At 42.4% G+C, this 15,114-nt stretch overlaps 2 protein-coding genes across 3 annotated transcripts in view; one reads left to right on the top strand and one right to left on the bottom strand.

The window, feature by feature from the left end:
* LOC104951635 (myosin-10-like) overlaps nucleotides 1–5,519 on the top strand; it is a 37,466-nt gene extending 31,947 nt beyond the window's left edge. Inside the window, exons 39-45 of the mRNA XM_010778345.1 lie at nucleotides 446–534; nucleotides 888–1,011; nucleotides 1,224–1,313; nucleotides 1,447–1,565; nucleotides 1,879–1,987; nucleotides 2,091–2,263; nucleotides 2,926–5,519. Of these exons, the coding sequence (XP_010776647.1) occupies nucleotides 446–534; nucleotides 888–1,011; nucleotides 1,224–1,313; nucleotides 1,447–1,565; nucleotides 1,879–1,987; nucleotides 2,091–2,263; nucleotides 2,926–3,073 (852 nt within the window). The 3' untranslated portion in view covers nucleotides 3,074–5,519. The remainder of the gene's footprint in view (nucleotides 1–445; nucleotides 535–887; nucleotides 1,012–1,223; nucleotides 1,314–1,446; nucleotides 1,566–1,878; nucleotides 1,988–2,090; nucleotides 2,264–2,925) is intronic.
* Nucleotides 5,520–6,158: 639 nt separating this feature from the next.
* On the bottom strand, nucleotides 6,159–14,394 carry LOC104951566 (ubinuclein-2). Of its 2 annotated transcripts, XM_010778247.1 has the most exons (6): nucleotides 14,112–14,391; nucleotides 13,944–13,986; nucleotides 11,434–12,942; nucleotides 10,255–10,459; nucleotides 9,725–9,793; nucleotides 6,159–8,549 (listed from the first exon to the last, which is right to left on the bottom strand). In XM_010778247.1, the coding sequence occupies exons 2-6, from the start codon at nucleotides 13,971–13,973 to the stop codon at nucleotides 8,503–8,505; spliced, it is 1,860 nt and encodes a 619-aa protein (XP_010776549.1). In that variant the 5' UTR covers nucleotides 13,974–13,986; nucleotides 14,112–14,391; the 3' UTR covers nucleotides 6,159–8,502. The 2 variants fall into 2 exon arrangements, with proteins under 2 accessions (XP_010776549.1, XP_010776551.1); XM_010778249.1 differs by lacking the exon at nucleotides 9,725–9,793 and having other exon boundaries at nucleotides 14,112–14,394.
* Between the last annotated feature and the right edge of the window lie 720 nt (nucleotides 14,395–15,114).

Raw genomic sequence — 15,114 nt, 5'->3', positions numbered from 1 at the left:
ATTTTATCTAATCGCCGAAATAGTAATACTATAATGATAATAAATACTGTGTGGTATAGTAATGAAACGCAAAATGGCATTTAACGGTCGAGGTATTTTGCTGGTGAGAGATTTTAGTTGCTTTAGCCTGTAGAAGCTAGTTAGCCTACTATTTGATTTGTTTTAGATAGGCACAACATGTTTCATATGCAGACCTTATTTTCCTGTTCCATGTTCAAATAAACCATTTTCAGTGGTACCGCTGAGAGACTAATTATTTTGGTCATGGAAAATTAGGTAAAGGTCATGGAGAAGTCATTTGTAGAAAGTGTATGAACCCTGCTTATACTATGTATTCACTTTTCATCAGTTCCAGTCAGACTTCATTTCAGTTTCTTTGTGGAAAAATATCTTCTCTGTTCTGATCCTCATGTGTTGTTGTGTTGTTGTTGTGTTGTTTGTGTAGGACCACGCAGCGTCAGAGAGGGCCCGCCGACATGCTGAGCAGGAGAGGGACGAGCTGGCTGATGAGATCTCCAACAGCGCTTCTGGAAAGTCAGTGTCTCTGTTTCTACTGATATTTGAAAAATGTGTGTTCACATTCATTTCTGAGCAACCAGTGTATTTTCACACGTCATCTTTAAAACAAATTAAGATTAAATGTCCACTTTGTTTTATAGATTGCTGTAAGGAAAGTGTTTGGGTTGGTTAAACATGGAATTCATCAATCTGTGCACATCAGTCAATCGCTCTCTGAGTGTGATAAATGGGATATAATAAACCATGCAACATTAGTCAATATATTATGCTCTTTTTGTACAACCCTGCCTTTATGAATGATGTTGGAAAGGTATTCAATCTCCCCTTCAGGGTTCCTGCATGTCTCATTAATGAAATGTGTGTGTCAGGTCTTCGCTGCTGGAGGAGAAGAGGAGGATGGAGGCTCGTATCACCCAGCTGGAGGAGGAGCTGGAGGAGGAGCAGGGCAACATGGAGCTGCTCAACGACCGCTTCAGGAAGTCCTGCCTCCAGGTACACTGCACGTGAGACACCAGGAAGCTTCATGGAGCCGTTTGCTTTCATGTTTCAAAAGAAAAGAAACACACACAACATGTTAACTGAGGTCCATCAGCAAACACCCTCTGACCGTTGTTCAGTAAAGGTGTAACTCTCAATACATCAGTTCCCACGGTGCATCAGTTCCCACGGTGCATCTACCCGACCCTCTCTCCTCTCTCTCTCAGGTCGACAGCCTGAACACGGAGCTGACCGCAGAACGCGGCACCGCACAGAAGAGTGAGAACGCTCGGCAACAGATGGAGCGGCAGAACAAGGTCTCATATACTTTGTTAAACTCACTAGCATATATGGTATATAACCTACCCAAAAGTCACGTGTTATGTTCGTAAGTAGGTATGTATCATATTTAATGTTCAGGATTCTAACATTTACATATTATAAACGCAGGATTTGAAAGCCAAGCTGGCAGAGCTGGAGGCGACTGTCAAGTTAAAGTTCAAGGCGTCCATCTCTGCCCTGGAGGCCAAGATCCTGCAGCTGGAGGAGCAGATGGAGCAGGAGGCAAAGTATGAGACGAACTCATCACTACAGCATGTCAGAGGAAATGCTGCATCCGTTTGAGGAGAGAGATGGATAGACACTTTATTGATCCCAATTTGGGAAATCCTTTCGTCACAGAAGTGTGTTCAGACATTAAAATAAAAAACTGGAAAAGAGAAAAAGATGTAATAATCTTGATTTGAAAAATGTCTATTCAACAACAAGTAAACATCCCAACATGTATTTAAAGACATTGAGGCTGCTAGTTAGAGATGTGTCTGCTCTTGCTACATTCATCATGTACAGGATGTAATGTGTCCTGTCTGTTTGAACCTGCAGGGAGAGAGCAGCAGCCAACAAGATTGTCCGTCGCACGGAGAAAAAACTGAAGGAGGTGATGATGCAGGTGGAGGATGAGCGTCGTCATGCCGACCAATACAAGGAGCAGGTATTGCGTAATGAGAGTCAAAGTGTATTTTCACTCAGGAGGGTAAACCGGCCAACCATCAACCGCTCTCTGTGCCCGCCTGTTTCCCCCATGTGTCCGTCAGATGGAGAAAGCCAACTCTCGCATGAAGCAGCTGAAGCGTCAGCTGGAGGAGGCGGAGGAGGAGGCGACCCGCGCCAACGCCACCCGCAGGAAGCTGCAGCGGGAGCTGGACGACGCCACGGAGGGCAGCGAGGGGCTCACCCGGGAGGTCAACTCCCTCAAGAACCGCCTCCGGTAGGGAGAGGCAACGTGCACTGCCACAAAAAATAAATTAACTGATAAAGTCACAACATTAAAGTTAGATGGAATAAAATAAATAAACTGTGAAAATATTAACTCTTGACATCCAGAAGTTTGGTTTGCTATGTTAGTGGCACTGGTGTCCAGTTATCCAATTTTGATCTATTTTTAGCTTGTGTATGAATTTGCAGGGCTTACCTTACGTGTGTCAGGTTGAAAAGGGAATAAATAGGCTGGCATTTAGTGAAACACAGACACACACTTCTATGGAGCCAGGAGGCGCTAACCTTAGCATGGCGATAAGTCTCACAACAGCTAGCCTGACTCTCTCGCAAGTTTAACAATATCAATACCTATATTCTCTAATGTCATCTTGTTTGTTTAATCCGTACCCAGCAAGTACAAAGCCTATTCTGGCCATGTGTCATACGTACAGAATAGTTCCAACATGTTACTCTTTTGATGGATTAAACAAGCAAGATGCAACAAGCCCCAGTGAGCTCTAGATTTTATAACTTTGAGTCAGGCTAGCAGTTTCCCCCCACTTCCATTCTTTATGCTAAGCTAACTACCTCCTTGCCACACAGACACAAACAAATGTTGAACTACTTGTTGAAGCATCAGAGGTTTAAGTTTGTCTTCTTCGCTCCTCCCAGGCGTGGCGGTCCGGTCAGCAGCTTCTCCTCCAACCGCTCGGGCCGCCGCAACCTCAACTTGGACGGAGCCTCCGTCGACATGTCGGACGACGACGCCGACAGCCGCGCCGGAGACTTCAACGACACGCAACCCACCAACGCCGAGTAAACACAGAAACACCCTCTCATTCCTCGCCCCCTCCCTGGCCTCTTCACTCACCTCCACCTCACCACCGGCGCTTAGTTCTCCCCCCCAGATAGATCCATGGCGTCACCATCCTCTTCCTCACTTCAAACCCCTGACTGGACAGACGGTTGGAGCGATGATTTTTGGTCACGCTGGGTGGAGTCCGCCTGTCAGCCCTTTTTGTATCGGTTAACACTGCAGGGAAAATCCATCGCCCTCCCCTGACGCCACGCCTCCAGTCCTGGAGGGTCTCAGGGGCCACGGACAACTCTGCCTTACTCCGTTCTCCTCCGGCAAGCTGCCAGTCCTGGCTCGTCTCTCGGCCATGTATCATCTCAGCGTCACGACGAAACACTCATCCCATCATCAGGCCCGAAGTTATCTGCTTATTGAGAAATTAAGCTTAGGTGCAAAGTGCTTTTTATATAAAACAGTAGGTGGAGGCTGTGTACACACATTAAGTATGTAACGTATGTGAACGCACCCCATACTGGAAATGTAGGACTTCAACGAAGCGTGTTTCACTCTGGTGTTGTAAGTGTTCTGCTCACTAGTTGTGTAAAAGCCATCTTTCCCCGCTCACTCCCTCCTCTCAGTGCAAGGTCAGCGTGTCCTTGGGTCGCCTCACCGGCTGCTTTTGTTGCATGAGTTTCCTTCTGATGACCGGACAGCGTCTCCAGGAACCCCAAACACCTCGGGACATGCAATAGAAGAGAGCCGACTCTAAATTGTAAGTGTATTACTGTGAAAAAGTGTTTGTTGCTTCATCTCAACTTTGAAAGAAAGAATGTGTCGCTGGGTTTTAACTAGAAACCTCATAACTCATAGGGGTTAACACATTCTGTATTATGCTCTAATGTGGATGGTGAGAAAGATGCTGGAAAATGCACGGAAATATATTTAAAATTTAACTGGAAACACAGAACAAAAAAAGCTCTTACTGGAAGCACTAAAGAGGCTAAACAGGTGGTTTGATTAGAAATGCTGACCGTCTGAAACGTAGTGAGAATATTTTCAGAGTTCGTGCCGGGCCCCAGTTTGGACTCACTCAATTAAACTACAGAGCTGAAGCATGAGTTTTTCTGTAAAAGAATTACCTGCCAATCTTTGAAAGATTTGAATTACCTTCAGTCTTTCCAAAGACTCTAATGTCAATATGGATGAAAGAAATAACAAAGAAATTCAATTGAACAGTTGTAACGGTTTCCCCCAAGTTGTCACACATTCATAAGGGTCTGCAACAAATGATGTTATATTTTTTCATATTAAATTATTTTATATTTTCATACATCCTTGTGAAATTCAAAAAGACATGCAGTCTTGCAGTATGGATAGAATATTAGGAAACAAATTGAAAAGCTCCATTCCTTTGGATCGATCCATCATAAATCCAAAACATTTAAAGAGAGACTCCATCAATTAACCTTATTCATCTTTTATTCAAGTTTATCTATCTAAGGACTTCGAGGACTCATCTAAAAAGTTTAAAGAAAACATTTGTTTGTGTGACAGACAGAACATTTCTCCTCCAGTTAGAAGTCTCTTTGGGATTTTAGGAGTGCTCTTAGGGATTGATCTGTAATAACTTTTCAGAAAAACGCTCCACTCTGTGCCTCAAATGTAACGTGACCTGACGCCAACAAACATGCCATGGTTCTGAGTTGAAGCCTCCATACTCCTGAAAGCCCTGATACATTAAGCACTTAGTACCCACAGGTGATGGACGGCTGAACAATTGTGTTACTCTTAATTAACAGTTAAACTACTACAGTGTAAAAAACACCCATATCCATCTATCAACCTTAGTTTCTTTATCATGAGTCAGCAGATTAGGATGGTTGTCGACGGCGGACTTCTCTGCCCTTCTCCTAAATGTAAACAGTATGTTTCTTTAAGAGTGCCTTAGACACTAAATAGGAACATAGCAGTGATTTCAGTACAGAAAGATTAAACAGGTAAACCAATGAGAACTTCAACGATTAAACTTTTTTCTTTCTTTTGTATTTTTGCTGTGCTTCATATCATACCCGCTGTGTACCTCCGTGTTCATAATAAACTCCTAGCTTCAGTGTTTAGGTCAGATCAGTATTACAGTATCTTTACAGTGAGCAGCAGCTGGATTCCCCAATGACTTCTGCACTGAGATTTAAAGTAACCTCTCAGTGCTGAAGTCATTGAAGGGAAGTGACGCTCTGCACAGGATATTGGTTGTTGTTTGGTTTAAAGCTTTAACATTCACAAGTAGTTAACTCGTTTTTATTTTATCATCATTATTATTATTATTATCCAGCTGGCTGTTGACAACCAGGCATCCAATTGCAAATACTCCCATCATTTTATTTCTTGTATACCTGTATTTCTAGACGGTAATTTTTTTGTTCTGTTTGTTTTGTAAAAGGAAAATAAAGCATATTCATTGTAGCCGTGACTGAGCTGTTTTGTTTGGCGGAGGGGAAGGGGGGTTTATAGTTAATAGTATGTTGAAAAAGTTATTTTATAAAATGTCAAAACATATAAAGTATGTCGGCAATATGAAGAGTCATTGTATGTCAAAAACATTTATGAAAATAACTCATATGTCGAAAATAGGAAGAAAAAGTTATAGTATGGTATGTTGAAAAAATATGAAAACGTCAGAAATATGAAAGGTGGTCCTATGCTATGTCAAAAAAATAATGAAATGAATCATAGCATAGTATGTCCGAAAAATATCATGAAAGAAAGTCATAGTCTAGCCGAGGACAAATGTATATAATAGCATGTTGAATATATCATCAAAAAGTGGACAAAGATGGCAATATAATATCAAAAATATGGAAAATGCCATAGAATAGTCTGTCGAAAATATGAGGCAAAAGCCTCAGTAAAGTTTATTGAAAAATGTAATAATATATATTTAGCAAAGTAGCCTGTCGAAAATATGAAAAGTTAGAATAGGCTATAAAAGTAATTGTAAAGCATGTCAAAAGCAAAAACATTAAAGCAAAATGAATGACTAATACTCACAAGTTTCTTGTGTGCATACCTGGTGCATATACAGTTCGTCCAAAGAAAGGAGAAAAAGTCGTCATGAAAACCACCTGTTTTGTTTAATTTAATAATTGACACACAAAATAATCTACAAAAGACCAAATTAATTAACCAGTTAACCACAAAATGTCATTTTATCCTCCGAACCCCCAAAGAAAGCACAATTTATAAGATGTCACCCACTGCTCCAGTCACATGACTTCACAATGACATGAAGGACCACACGTTGACACTTGTGGGTTTACATTTTGGGGGGAAATGTCAGAAAAATCAAACACACACAAACACACAAACACACACACACACTGACCGGCAGCACCCAATCTAAACAGTGAGCTACAGAACAATCTTTGGCGCCATCCCGGTGCCACCGGTCAGTCAGACCCACATGGAGGAGGAACTAGTGGAGGACAGTGAAAGACTCAGGAAGAACAGTTTTGTTAACGGAGGTATTCAGCAGAGGGAAGGAATCTCTACAGCTGTGTTCAGACAGAAAGGAAAGGGAATTTTAGCTTTAGCATTTCTGCTTTTTCTAAAACGGACAACGTTAGCCATTTAGTAACGGACACAGCAACAATTTATGTGGGGGTGTGGCGCTAGGCTCAACCTCCGAACTCATTAAAAACTCTTAATTATCCCTTCTCTCTTTTTTTCTAGTAGGTTTATAAAAGCTATGGGGCTACATTAGATAAAACAATACATAAATAACCGTAATTCGAGTTCCAAGTTGTGGCTGCAAGGGCTTAAAAGGCTTAATTAGCTTTTCGCGTTGTGAATATGTAGCGGCCCCTTTAAAATAAAATGAATGGATTAGATTTTAGATTTTTTTTTTATGCAAAAGCCAGGAAAGACACATTTGCAGCAATACTTGATATCTGAAGGCGGAGCTTATATATCAGCTGATATGAAAAACAATTACAACTTGGCCATTTGAAACATATTCCTGAAGACCTCTCACAATGTTTTCCTAAACGATTGGTTTGACGGCCAAGCGCCAAAGTGACTATTTTTCTTGTCAGTTCTCAACCTATTCTGGTTTACTTGTGGATTAGTCATGTGGTAAGCCTAGCAAAACTAGGCTTTGTGTAGACGAATGTATCTGCCCCAAAACTATTTATGTAAACGTACATTTACATTTCTCTTTAGCAACCAAGGTTATCGTAATGCCTCTAAACTGGAATGGAATCACACTTAAATTGACTTTCTAAAATGTGCTTCCCACGCTGTCTGAACACACAAAGGAGTCTTTAGTGAAATAATAACATCTACAAACATTCACAACTCCAGAAATGCACTGACAAGTTGAGTAGAGGTTGAAAGCCAAGCGACGACTTGCACTTTTGCATTGAGCGTTTTACAGTCCTGCATAGATATTCTTCTTATTTTATCGATACAAACTAAGGCGTTGTGTTTTAAGTTGATTTGAGTCAATAAGCAGAAAAAGTAAATAAAATAATCTTAACTCACAAAAAATAAAACAATTCAAGTAGGCTACAATCGTGACGTATCCCTCGCACCCGCCCCCCTCCCCCTCTCTCTCACAGGCGGCTCCAAAACTCTTTCAATTCAAGTCTTTTTTCCAGAAAAGGTCCAGTGTGATGAAACAGCACCAAAAACACACTGAGCGAGAGAGGGGCGTCCGACTCGCTCATTCTTGTCACAAGGGGAAACATGTCTTTACCATTCATACAGGATCATCTGGAAACAGTATATTGTGGTTTTTTCTGTACATACACACATTCAAATCAACTGCTTTCTCTCTCTCTCTCTCACTCACGCTATTACATGTTTTTGTCCCTGTGTAAATTACAAATAATTTATTAATATTAATTTAAGCTACTACTTAACAGTCATTTGTGGGAGCAGAGGTGACCAACGATAACATTTCTACACACAATTATTCCCACATCGGAGACGAAAAGACAGAAGAATTAAAAAATCATTATTCTGTTTTTTTTTGTTTTTTTGTTTTAACTGCAAGAACAAGAGTCCTGTGTTTCCACATAAGCTTAAATACAAATTATATTACATAGCGTAGTAGTACTCTCATCTGTATCACCACCTCGCTCACACTCATTCCACAGTGATCAAGGTCGGTCATATGTAAACATGTTGACAAAAAAATAAAAATAAGCAGAATAAAAATAAAAGTGTTCTCGTCATTCACTCTGTCTTGTTCTCATACCCGGTTCATTAGAAAACAGTTAAATTAATTCATCATTGTAGCGAGGATTCTCCTTTAGGTCCGTTTTAAGAGGCGGTGTAGCCCCGCCCCCTCACTCAACATCACCATGTCAGTCAATCAAAGGTTCCTATTGGTGGATGTGTCCAGGAAGCTGTGATGTCACCCCGCTGGTGTCCACCTCCTGAGCTGTTATTGGTCAGTGGGATTTCCTCTTCATGTCTCCGCCCTGGCTTTGGTTCGCATCTGAGTGGAGAGGATGGAGACTATTTAACAACTTTTACTCATCAATGGACAGCCTTCTGTACCAAGTTTAATAAAGACCCGCTCTGTGTGGATTTAAGATGCTCCTTATAGTGTTACATTAGATACACGTACAATAAAAGGTCTACCAATTTAACTTGGTATGTCAGGGGGTGCCTTACTTCCTGCGTCACACAAGTTATAGTCTGTTTGATTCAGTTGTTGTTTCCTTTGGGAAGGCTAGTCTCCCAACTGGTTGTTTTCTTTAAAGCTAATCTTTAACTAGTTTTTGGATCAATGATTTACAAAGAGACATGTGTATTATGTTTTGTTATATAATGTTGTTACTTCTACAACTGGAACGGCTTTAACTGTGACCAGACTTCCCTGCAGAATTTAAAAAGACATTTACCTGACGGCAGATAGATTTGACTAAATTGTTCTAAATTATTTTTGACATTTACACTGAGAGGCAACAAATAATCTGACCCACTAACCCATACTTTTGACACTGAGTCCAACTTTTGTTTGTTTTCTTACAAAGGTGCATGCAGGTTATCATATCGAGAGACACCGGGCATGCTGAAGAGTTTACTGATACGTCCTGCAAAACCACACTCATCGTCCTTTACCCTGAAAGCCTCTTCCTCAAAGTTTTACGAGACCTGGAAACCTTATTTTGTTCATAAACTTTTGTGTCAAACTAAATTAATTCTAGTATTTAATTTAAGTTAGTCACAGGGTGAAGAACTGTGTTAAAATGTTTGTCTACAGATTTAGACGTTGGGATGGTTCTTTGCCATGTGTGCCATAAGTATCCAGGTGACCCTCAGTCTCTGTTTACAGCTGTAAACACAGACTGCATTCAGACACAGATCAATCCATACTGTAGTTGATTGATGGTGGACAGTAGAGATAATCAGGCAAAAACGGAATTGTCACTGTGCATTCTGCAGGCAAATGAAACAACAATATAAATCTAAATATCTTTACAGCATGCAACTACTGTGTTACAACCACAGGAGCAAACCAGAAACATGCTAAACATCAAATATACTGAAGCAAGTCGAAAGATACAGAGCAGCCAAGCAGAGGACGACAGGTCGGCCTGACACAGACTGATGGGGGGGAGGGGGAGGAGGAGGAAGAGGGGGAGGAGGAGGAGGAGTGCAAATTACCTGAGAAAGCAAGTTGCAAGTGAGGAGGTAGGGCAGCCTGCGACCCTGACTGGAGACTCTTATACAGATCTGAGGAGAGATGGAGGGAAGATGAGAGGGAAGAAGGCAACACAAAAGGGGCAACATGAGTAACATGTGTAGTGAGGGGGGGGGGGCATCAAAATGGGAAACCAGCAACAAAAAAGGGAGATGATCAAAGTGAGGGGGCAGCGTGGAACAAAAGGTTGAGATGACAGACACAAAAGATGAGGAGAACAAAGGAGGGAGACGTTTGTATACAAAATGGAGACCAGGGAGAGGTGGAGCACAGTGGAGGAGCTGCTGCTTCAAAGGGAGCGCACACACATAACTAGACGTATACAAATCTAGATGCATCCCTTTCTCAGTCCGTTCTGCAGCCTATATAAATACAGATTAATAACGATTTGAGGAAAATATCAGTTTAAGTTGTATATATTGCTACTCCTTTCTTGTTTCTCTTGATCGATGTTAAGCGACACAATGCTTCTGCAGGTTGTGTGTCCCCTCACCCATTAGGTCGCTCTGTGCTAGTGTGTATCCTGAGTTGGAGCTGGGGACTGATCCCATGCCGGCGGCCCCCGGGACCCCAGGGCTGAAGTTGAGCAGCGGGGGGAACTGGAAGGGCTGCGAGAGGTGCACCAGGCCGCCCAGCATCCCGAAGCCCAGAGACAAAGGGGAGGGGCCGCCCAGGAGGGGGGAGCCTACTGTGGAAACCTGCAGAGACAGCCAGGGAGAGAGATCAACAGTTATGTACCGTATATATTTCCATTTATTTAGAACCGTCCGTGATGTGTAAAGCTGCATATAAAACATTTGTTTGCCCAAAAGACACTAACCAGGACTATTATCATAAAAAATAATGTCCTACAATATTGCATATTCAACTATAAAAAGTGTTTACCTATAGTTAATAAATCCAGAAAAAAGAGGTAACATGAATTTGAGTTTGATCTCGTGATATTAAAGCATGGACTAAACACTCAAAGAAATGGCGCTTTGCTGCAATTGCTCCAAAATGAATCCTTATGTCTTTTTAAATGCAGTTTAGTCTCTAGAATTCAATTAAAAAAGACATAATTAAAATATTTTCATAGATTAAACGCTATAAACCGAGCTATTCCGCTAGTGTCTAATGATGAAAGGAGGAAGATGTAAACATGCAAACCATGTAGCTACATACTTCTGAGACATTATATGACCTTAAAGGTGGGGTAGGTAATTCACTTCAGAAACACTTTTTGTTATATTCCATGGAATGCTCTTAAAATCCCGATAGCAATGAATACATTAAATGCTTTGACAATAAATATATATTTAAAAAATGTCATCTGTGGAAGCCGTGGTGCTTTAAAAAGCACGACCAATCATCTGAGCCGGCCCGGCTAAAATAACTGGATGGCCTACCTGCCTGTCAGCCTTCTATCTGTGTAAAAATCTTGTGCCCTCATTGGTCAAGGAAGTCTGAAGGAAGGGGCAGATTTTTTTCGGCTGCGTACTTTCAAATGCTAGTGCACTCGAGCTGGTTTCTCCATTCTTACCTACCCTACCTTTAACAAAAGCAAACTCAAACATAAAAGGTTCTTAATAAACTAAATCTAATAAACACACTCTAAAAACTAACCTAATATAAATTGAAGAGTCAAAACGAAAAACAATTAGAATTTAAAACTAATGAACCTTAAACCGACCTGTGGGAGGTGTGACGTTGTGGAGGACGAGGCCAAAGTGGCCCAGCTGTTTAATGCCTTTGGGCTCTGGTTAGCCCCGCCCACTACCCTCTGCCTCTGCGCGTGATTGGCTGAGGGTGCAGAAGACAGTTGAGTTTTGTCAGCCCGGCTGCAGACGGCTGATATCACTCCCTTGTTGATGACGGAGTTGTTGTTGATGCTACTGTTACTGGTGGTGGGCAGAGCTTTCTGTCCTCTGGCGAAGCTGTAGGTACTCTGTGGCGGCTTCACCTGCGCCCCCCCGCCCCCCGATACACTGAAGGGGGGCCGGAACGCTTTGGGGGTTTTGAGGGAGAACTGGTGTTGTTGCTGTTGGCTGGAGATCATCTGATGAGAGAGCAGGTGTGAGGGCGAGGACGACGGGGAGGGGGAGGAGGAGGGAGGGGGGGTCGGCGCCGGAGGCCGAGGGGTGAGCTTGATGATGTGGGAGGAGTTGCTGCTGTGGGACGACTTGGTGAGTGTGGCCTGCATGGGCGTGATGAAGTTAGCCTGGTGGTGGTGGTGTGTGTGGAGCTTACCTTGAGAGGAGGAGTGTGAGGAGTGTGAGGAGTGGGGGGAGGGGGAGGGGGAGGCGGATGGGGAGGAAACCACCAGAGAGGGAGGGCAGAAGGACTGCAGGCCGGGGTGGGAGGTGGAGTTTGAGCGAGACATTGAGGAGGGGGAGGAGGAAGGCGTGGCGCTGCCATTGCTGCTGATGGTTTTGCTCTTGGCCAGTCCTCCCAGAGATCCCAGCAGCCCCCCCGGGCCCACAAAGGCCTTCTGATGGGGTGGCAGCAGAGGGGAAGCCGTGGGAGGGGGCCGCTGCTTTGGAGGCGAAGGGGACGGGTGAGGATGCATCTTGCCGTTCCCGCCCATCACTAAGCCTGTCCTGTGATTGGGCGTTGCCATGGTGAGGAGTCTCTGAGGCTGTGATTGGCCCATAGAGGCAGATCCTTTGATCAGGCCGTAGGGTCCCTCTGCTGTCCGTGAGGCCAGCGACAGGCCGGCTGCCTGCACTCGAGCCAAGCAGGAAACAGCGGGAGACGAGGAAGAGGAGGAAGAGGAGGTAGAATAGGCGGTTGGTAGCGTTGTTGTTGTTGTTGGCAGGTTCCCAGCAGCTGCCAGCGGAGAGGGCTCCCCCCTCGACAGGGAATGAAGCTGCGTTGTGGAGGCGATGGAGGCAGAGAGCTGAGAGGCTGAGGGATAGTGAGGAGTGACGGGGGGAGGGGAGGAGGTGGGCATCTGGAGGGGCGGGGGGGACAGAGGGCTGTCTGAGAAGCCCAGGCCCTTCGAGGCGTTGCTGAGGAGGGCCAGAGCGTGGGAGATGGAGTCCAGCGAGGGAGCGGTCAGATCCTCATCCAGCGAGTCCGACAGACAGATGGGCTCCGGGGGCGAGCAGGAGGCCGGTTTCCGGTGTGAGGTCAGAGCGGAGGTGTGCAGAGACGAGGTGGAGGTCATGCTGAGAGGGGGTTTGTGGATCCAGAGACCCTCCTACAGAACAGAACACACGGAAAAGTGTCAGTACCTCAGAGGCAGACAGAACCAGGACTTCATAATTTTCCCTTTTCCTCAATTAAAAAAACTCAAAAACATACATTATACTAGGGATGGGATGTTATCATAGATCACAACTAAAAACACACATAAGTTATTCTGGTGGATTTCAAATATCAAGATAATTATGAATATCCTTACATGAGTGACTTGAAAAAGCTGTCTTGCTCTCTTTTGTGGGAAAGAGGTTAAACAAACCTAATTATTGATGTTGGTTATTCCAGTACGTTTCAGAACCATTTAAGAGTCGGGCAGCATACTTGTTGATTATCATGGGGATAATGTAGTCAATTGCAATTATGAGGGATAATCGTGACAGGAAATTGTGTTGGCCTATGCCTCCATTGCCTAAATTGCAACATCTAAGCAGAGCAACAAATAAATCCAGTTCCTGTCACTGTTAAAGGTTGCAATTGTGTTGCAGATATAGATCTAAGTGGGTGTTCAATTCTTGCAGCATTCATTTAATAGGAAGGCTTTTAATGTGATTTTCTGGTGACTGTATCTTAACATTCATCATGCTTTATGTAACATTATTTCTTTCCAACAGAGCTCTGCTGTGGAAATAATACTCAATTTACTATGTGAGCTCCAGTGGGTTTATTTTACCCGGCTAAGACCCCTGGTTATTGTGTGAATTACACATTTTATAACCACCCTAAAGCATAGTCATAATGATATAAAAGAAGAATTGTTCTTCCATGTTTATCAGTCATGTTAAATGAAATGAATACTAAACAGCAGATCTGTTTTCAGAACTGAGCAGATGACATATCATGAGTAAAGTATATTATATTGTTGCTTCATGCTAGAATGCACTTTGGCAAAAGGGTTATGATCCAATTAACATTGTGGGTTGAAAATAAATCTGTACTAAAACCAAACTCAGTTGGATATGTTTAGATATTATACAGTATATGATCATGGCTGTCACTCACCTTGGCTTTGGCCCTGGGCCCAGGCACCATTCTCCTCTTGACTCTGTATGGAAACATGAAAGCAAATGCTTAGCCTTTAATTTTTACATTTAGCATTTAAGCTTAGTCTCAGAGAAAATAATCAAGAAGTTACCGTTACTGAGCTGTGTGAAATAAATCCATACTTACAGGTTTCCAGTGAGGTGACTGTGAACAGCAAGACTCTCCTTTAGCAGAATCCTGAGCAGAGGAAACAAACTGTGATAAGAACATTTTATCTAAAAGTGTATATATTTAGATACACAAGTTTGTTTGTAGAGATAAAAAAACAAACTGCCATGGAACGAAAAGTTATTCAATTACAGCTCATTTTACCACCCGACAAACCATTTTGCACATCTCAAGCAACATATTATTGTTTACATTCATCTTTATACATTTCTAATTATTTCTCTGAACTGAGGTGATTGTACTGTGTTTGTTTTATCAATAAACTCTTCTGCGTATACTCATTTTGTTGCTTTTGTTGTTATATTGCCACTTTTTTATCTTTTTTTTTTAACATGTAACGAGTGGCGGTTCTAGAACATTTTATATGGGGTGGCAAAGGGGGGGCAAGAGGTCATGCCAGGGTGGCATGGGAGGGCGGACAGTACGTGGTCTTTTATACTGTATACAACCTATTTATTGTTAATTCATGCCCTAACACAAGTGTTCTTAATGCACAAGAGAAACAAGGTGTTCAGACTAACAATCGGGTGCCCTTTGAGTCCCCCAAGCTTACTTCAATAATTTTAAATGAAAGGAAACTACAAAATGTATTTTAAAGCAATGAATTAATGGAACAGGTTGTTTTGCATTACAATGTAAAACTAAATATATATATATTGTTTTAAAAAAATTGGTTGTCTTAGTATTAGACAGACATATTTGCATATCCTCACTAAGCATTATTACATATTAATTTAATATTAAACAAATCAAAATGGCCAATTATCCCAAAATGTTGCTGCTAATATAATCATATGCTTGTCAACTTTAACTGATCAAAAAGAAATTCTGAAAAAATACTTGAATTATCTATGAAATTGCAATATTGACACACGTCCCTCAGTTCGTTTCAACCCCGCCACGCTATACCATTTACCCTCCTATTAAAATAATGGATCAGTCCATGTGTGATCTGCATTGA

The sequence above is a fragment of the Notothenia coriiceps genome, unplaced genomic scaffold (genome assembly GCF_000735185.1).
Source record: "Notothenia coriiceps isolate Sejong01 unplaced genomic scaffold, NC01 NC01_scaffold00019000, whole genome shotgun sequence".
Lineage (NCBI taxonomy): Eukaryota > Metazoa > Chordata > Actinopteri > Perciformes > Nototheniidae > Notothenia > Notothenia coriiceps.
Note: the sequence above shows the minus strand (reverse complement) of the source record. Positions and strands in the feature narration are given on the sequence as shown.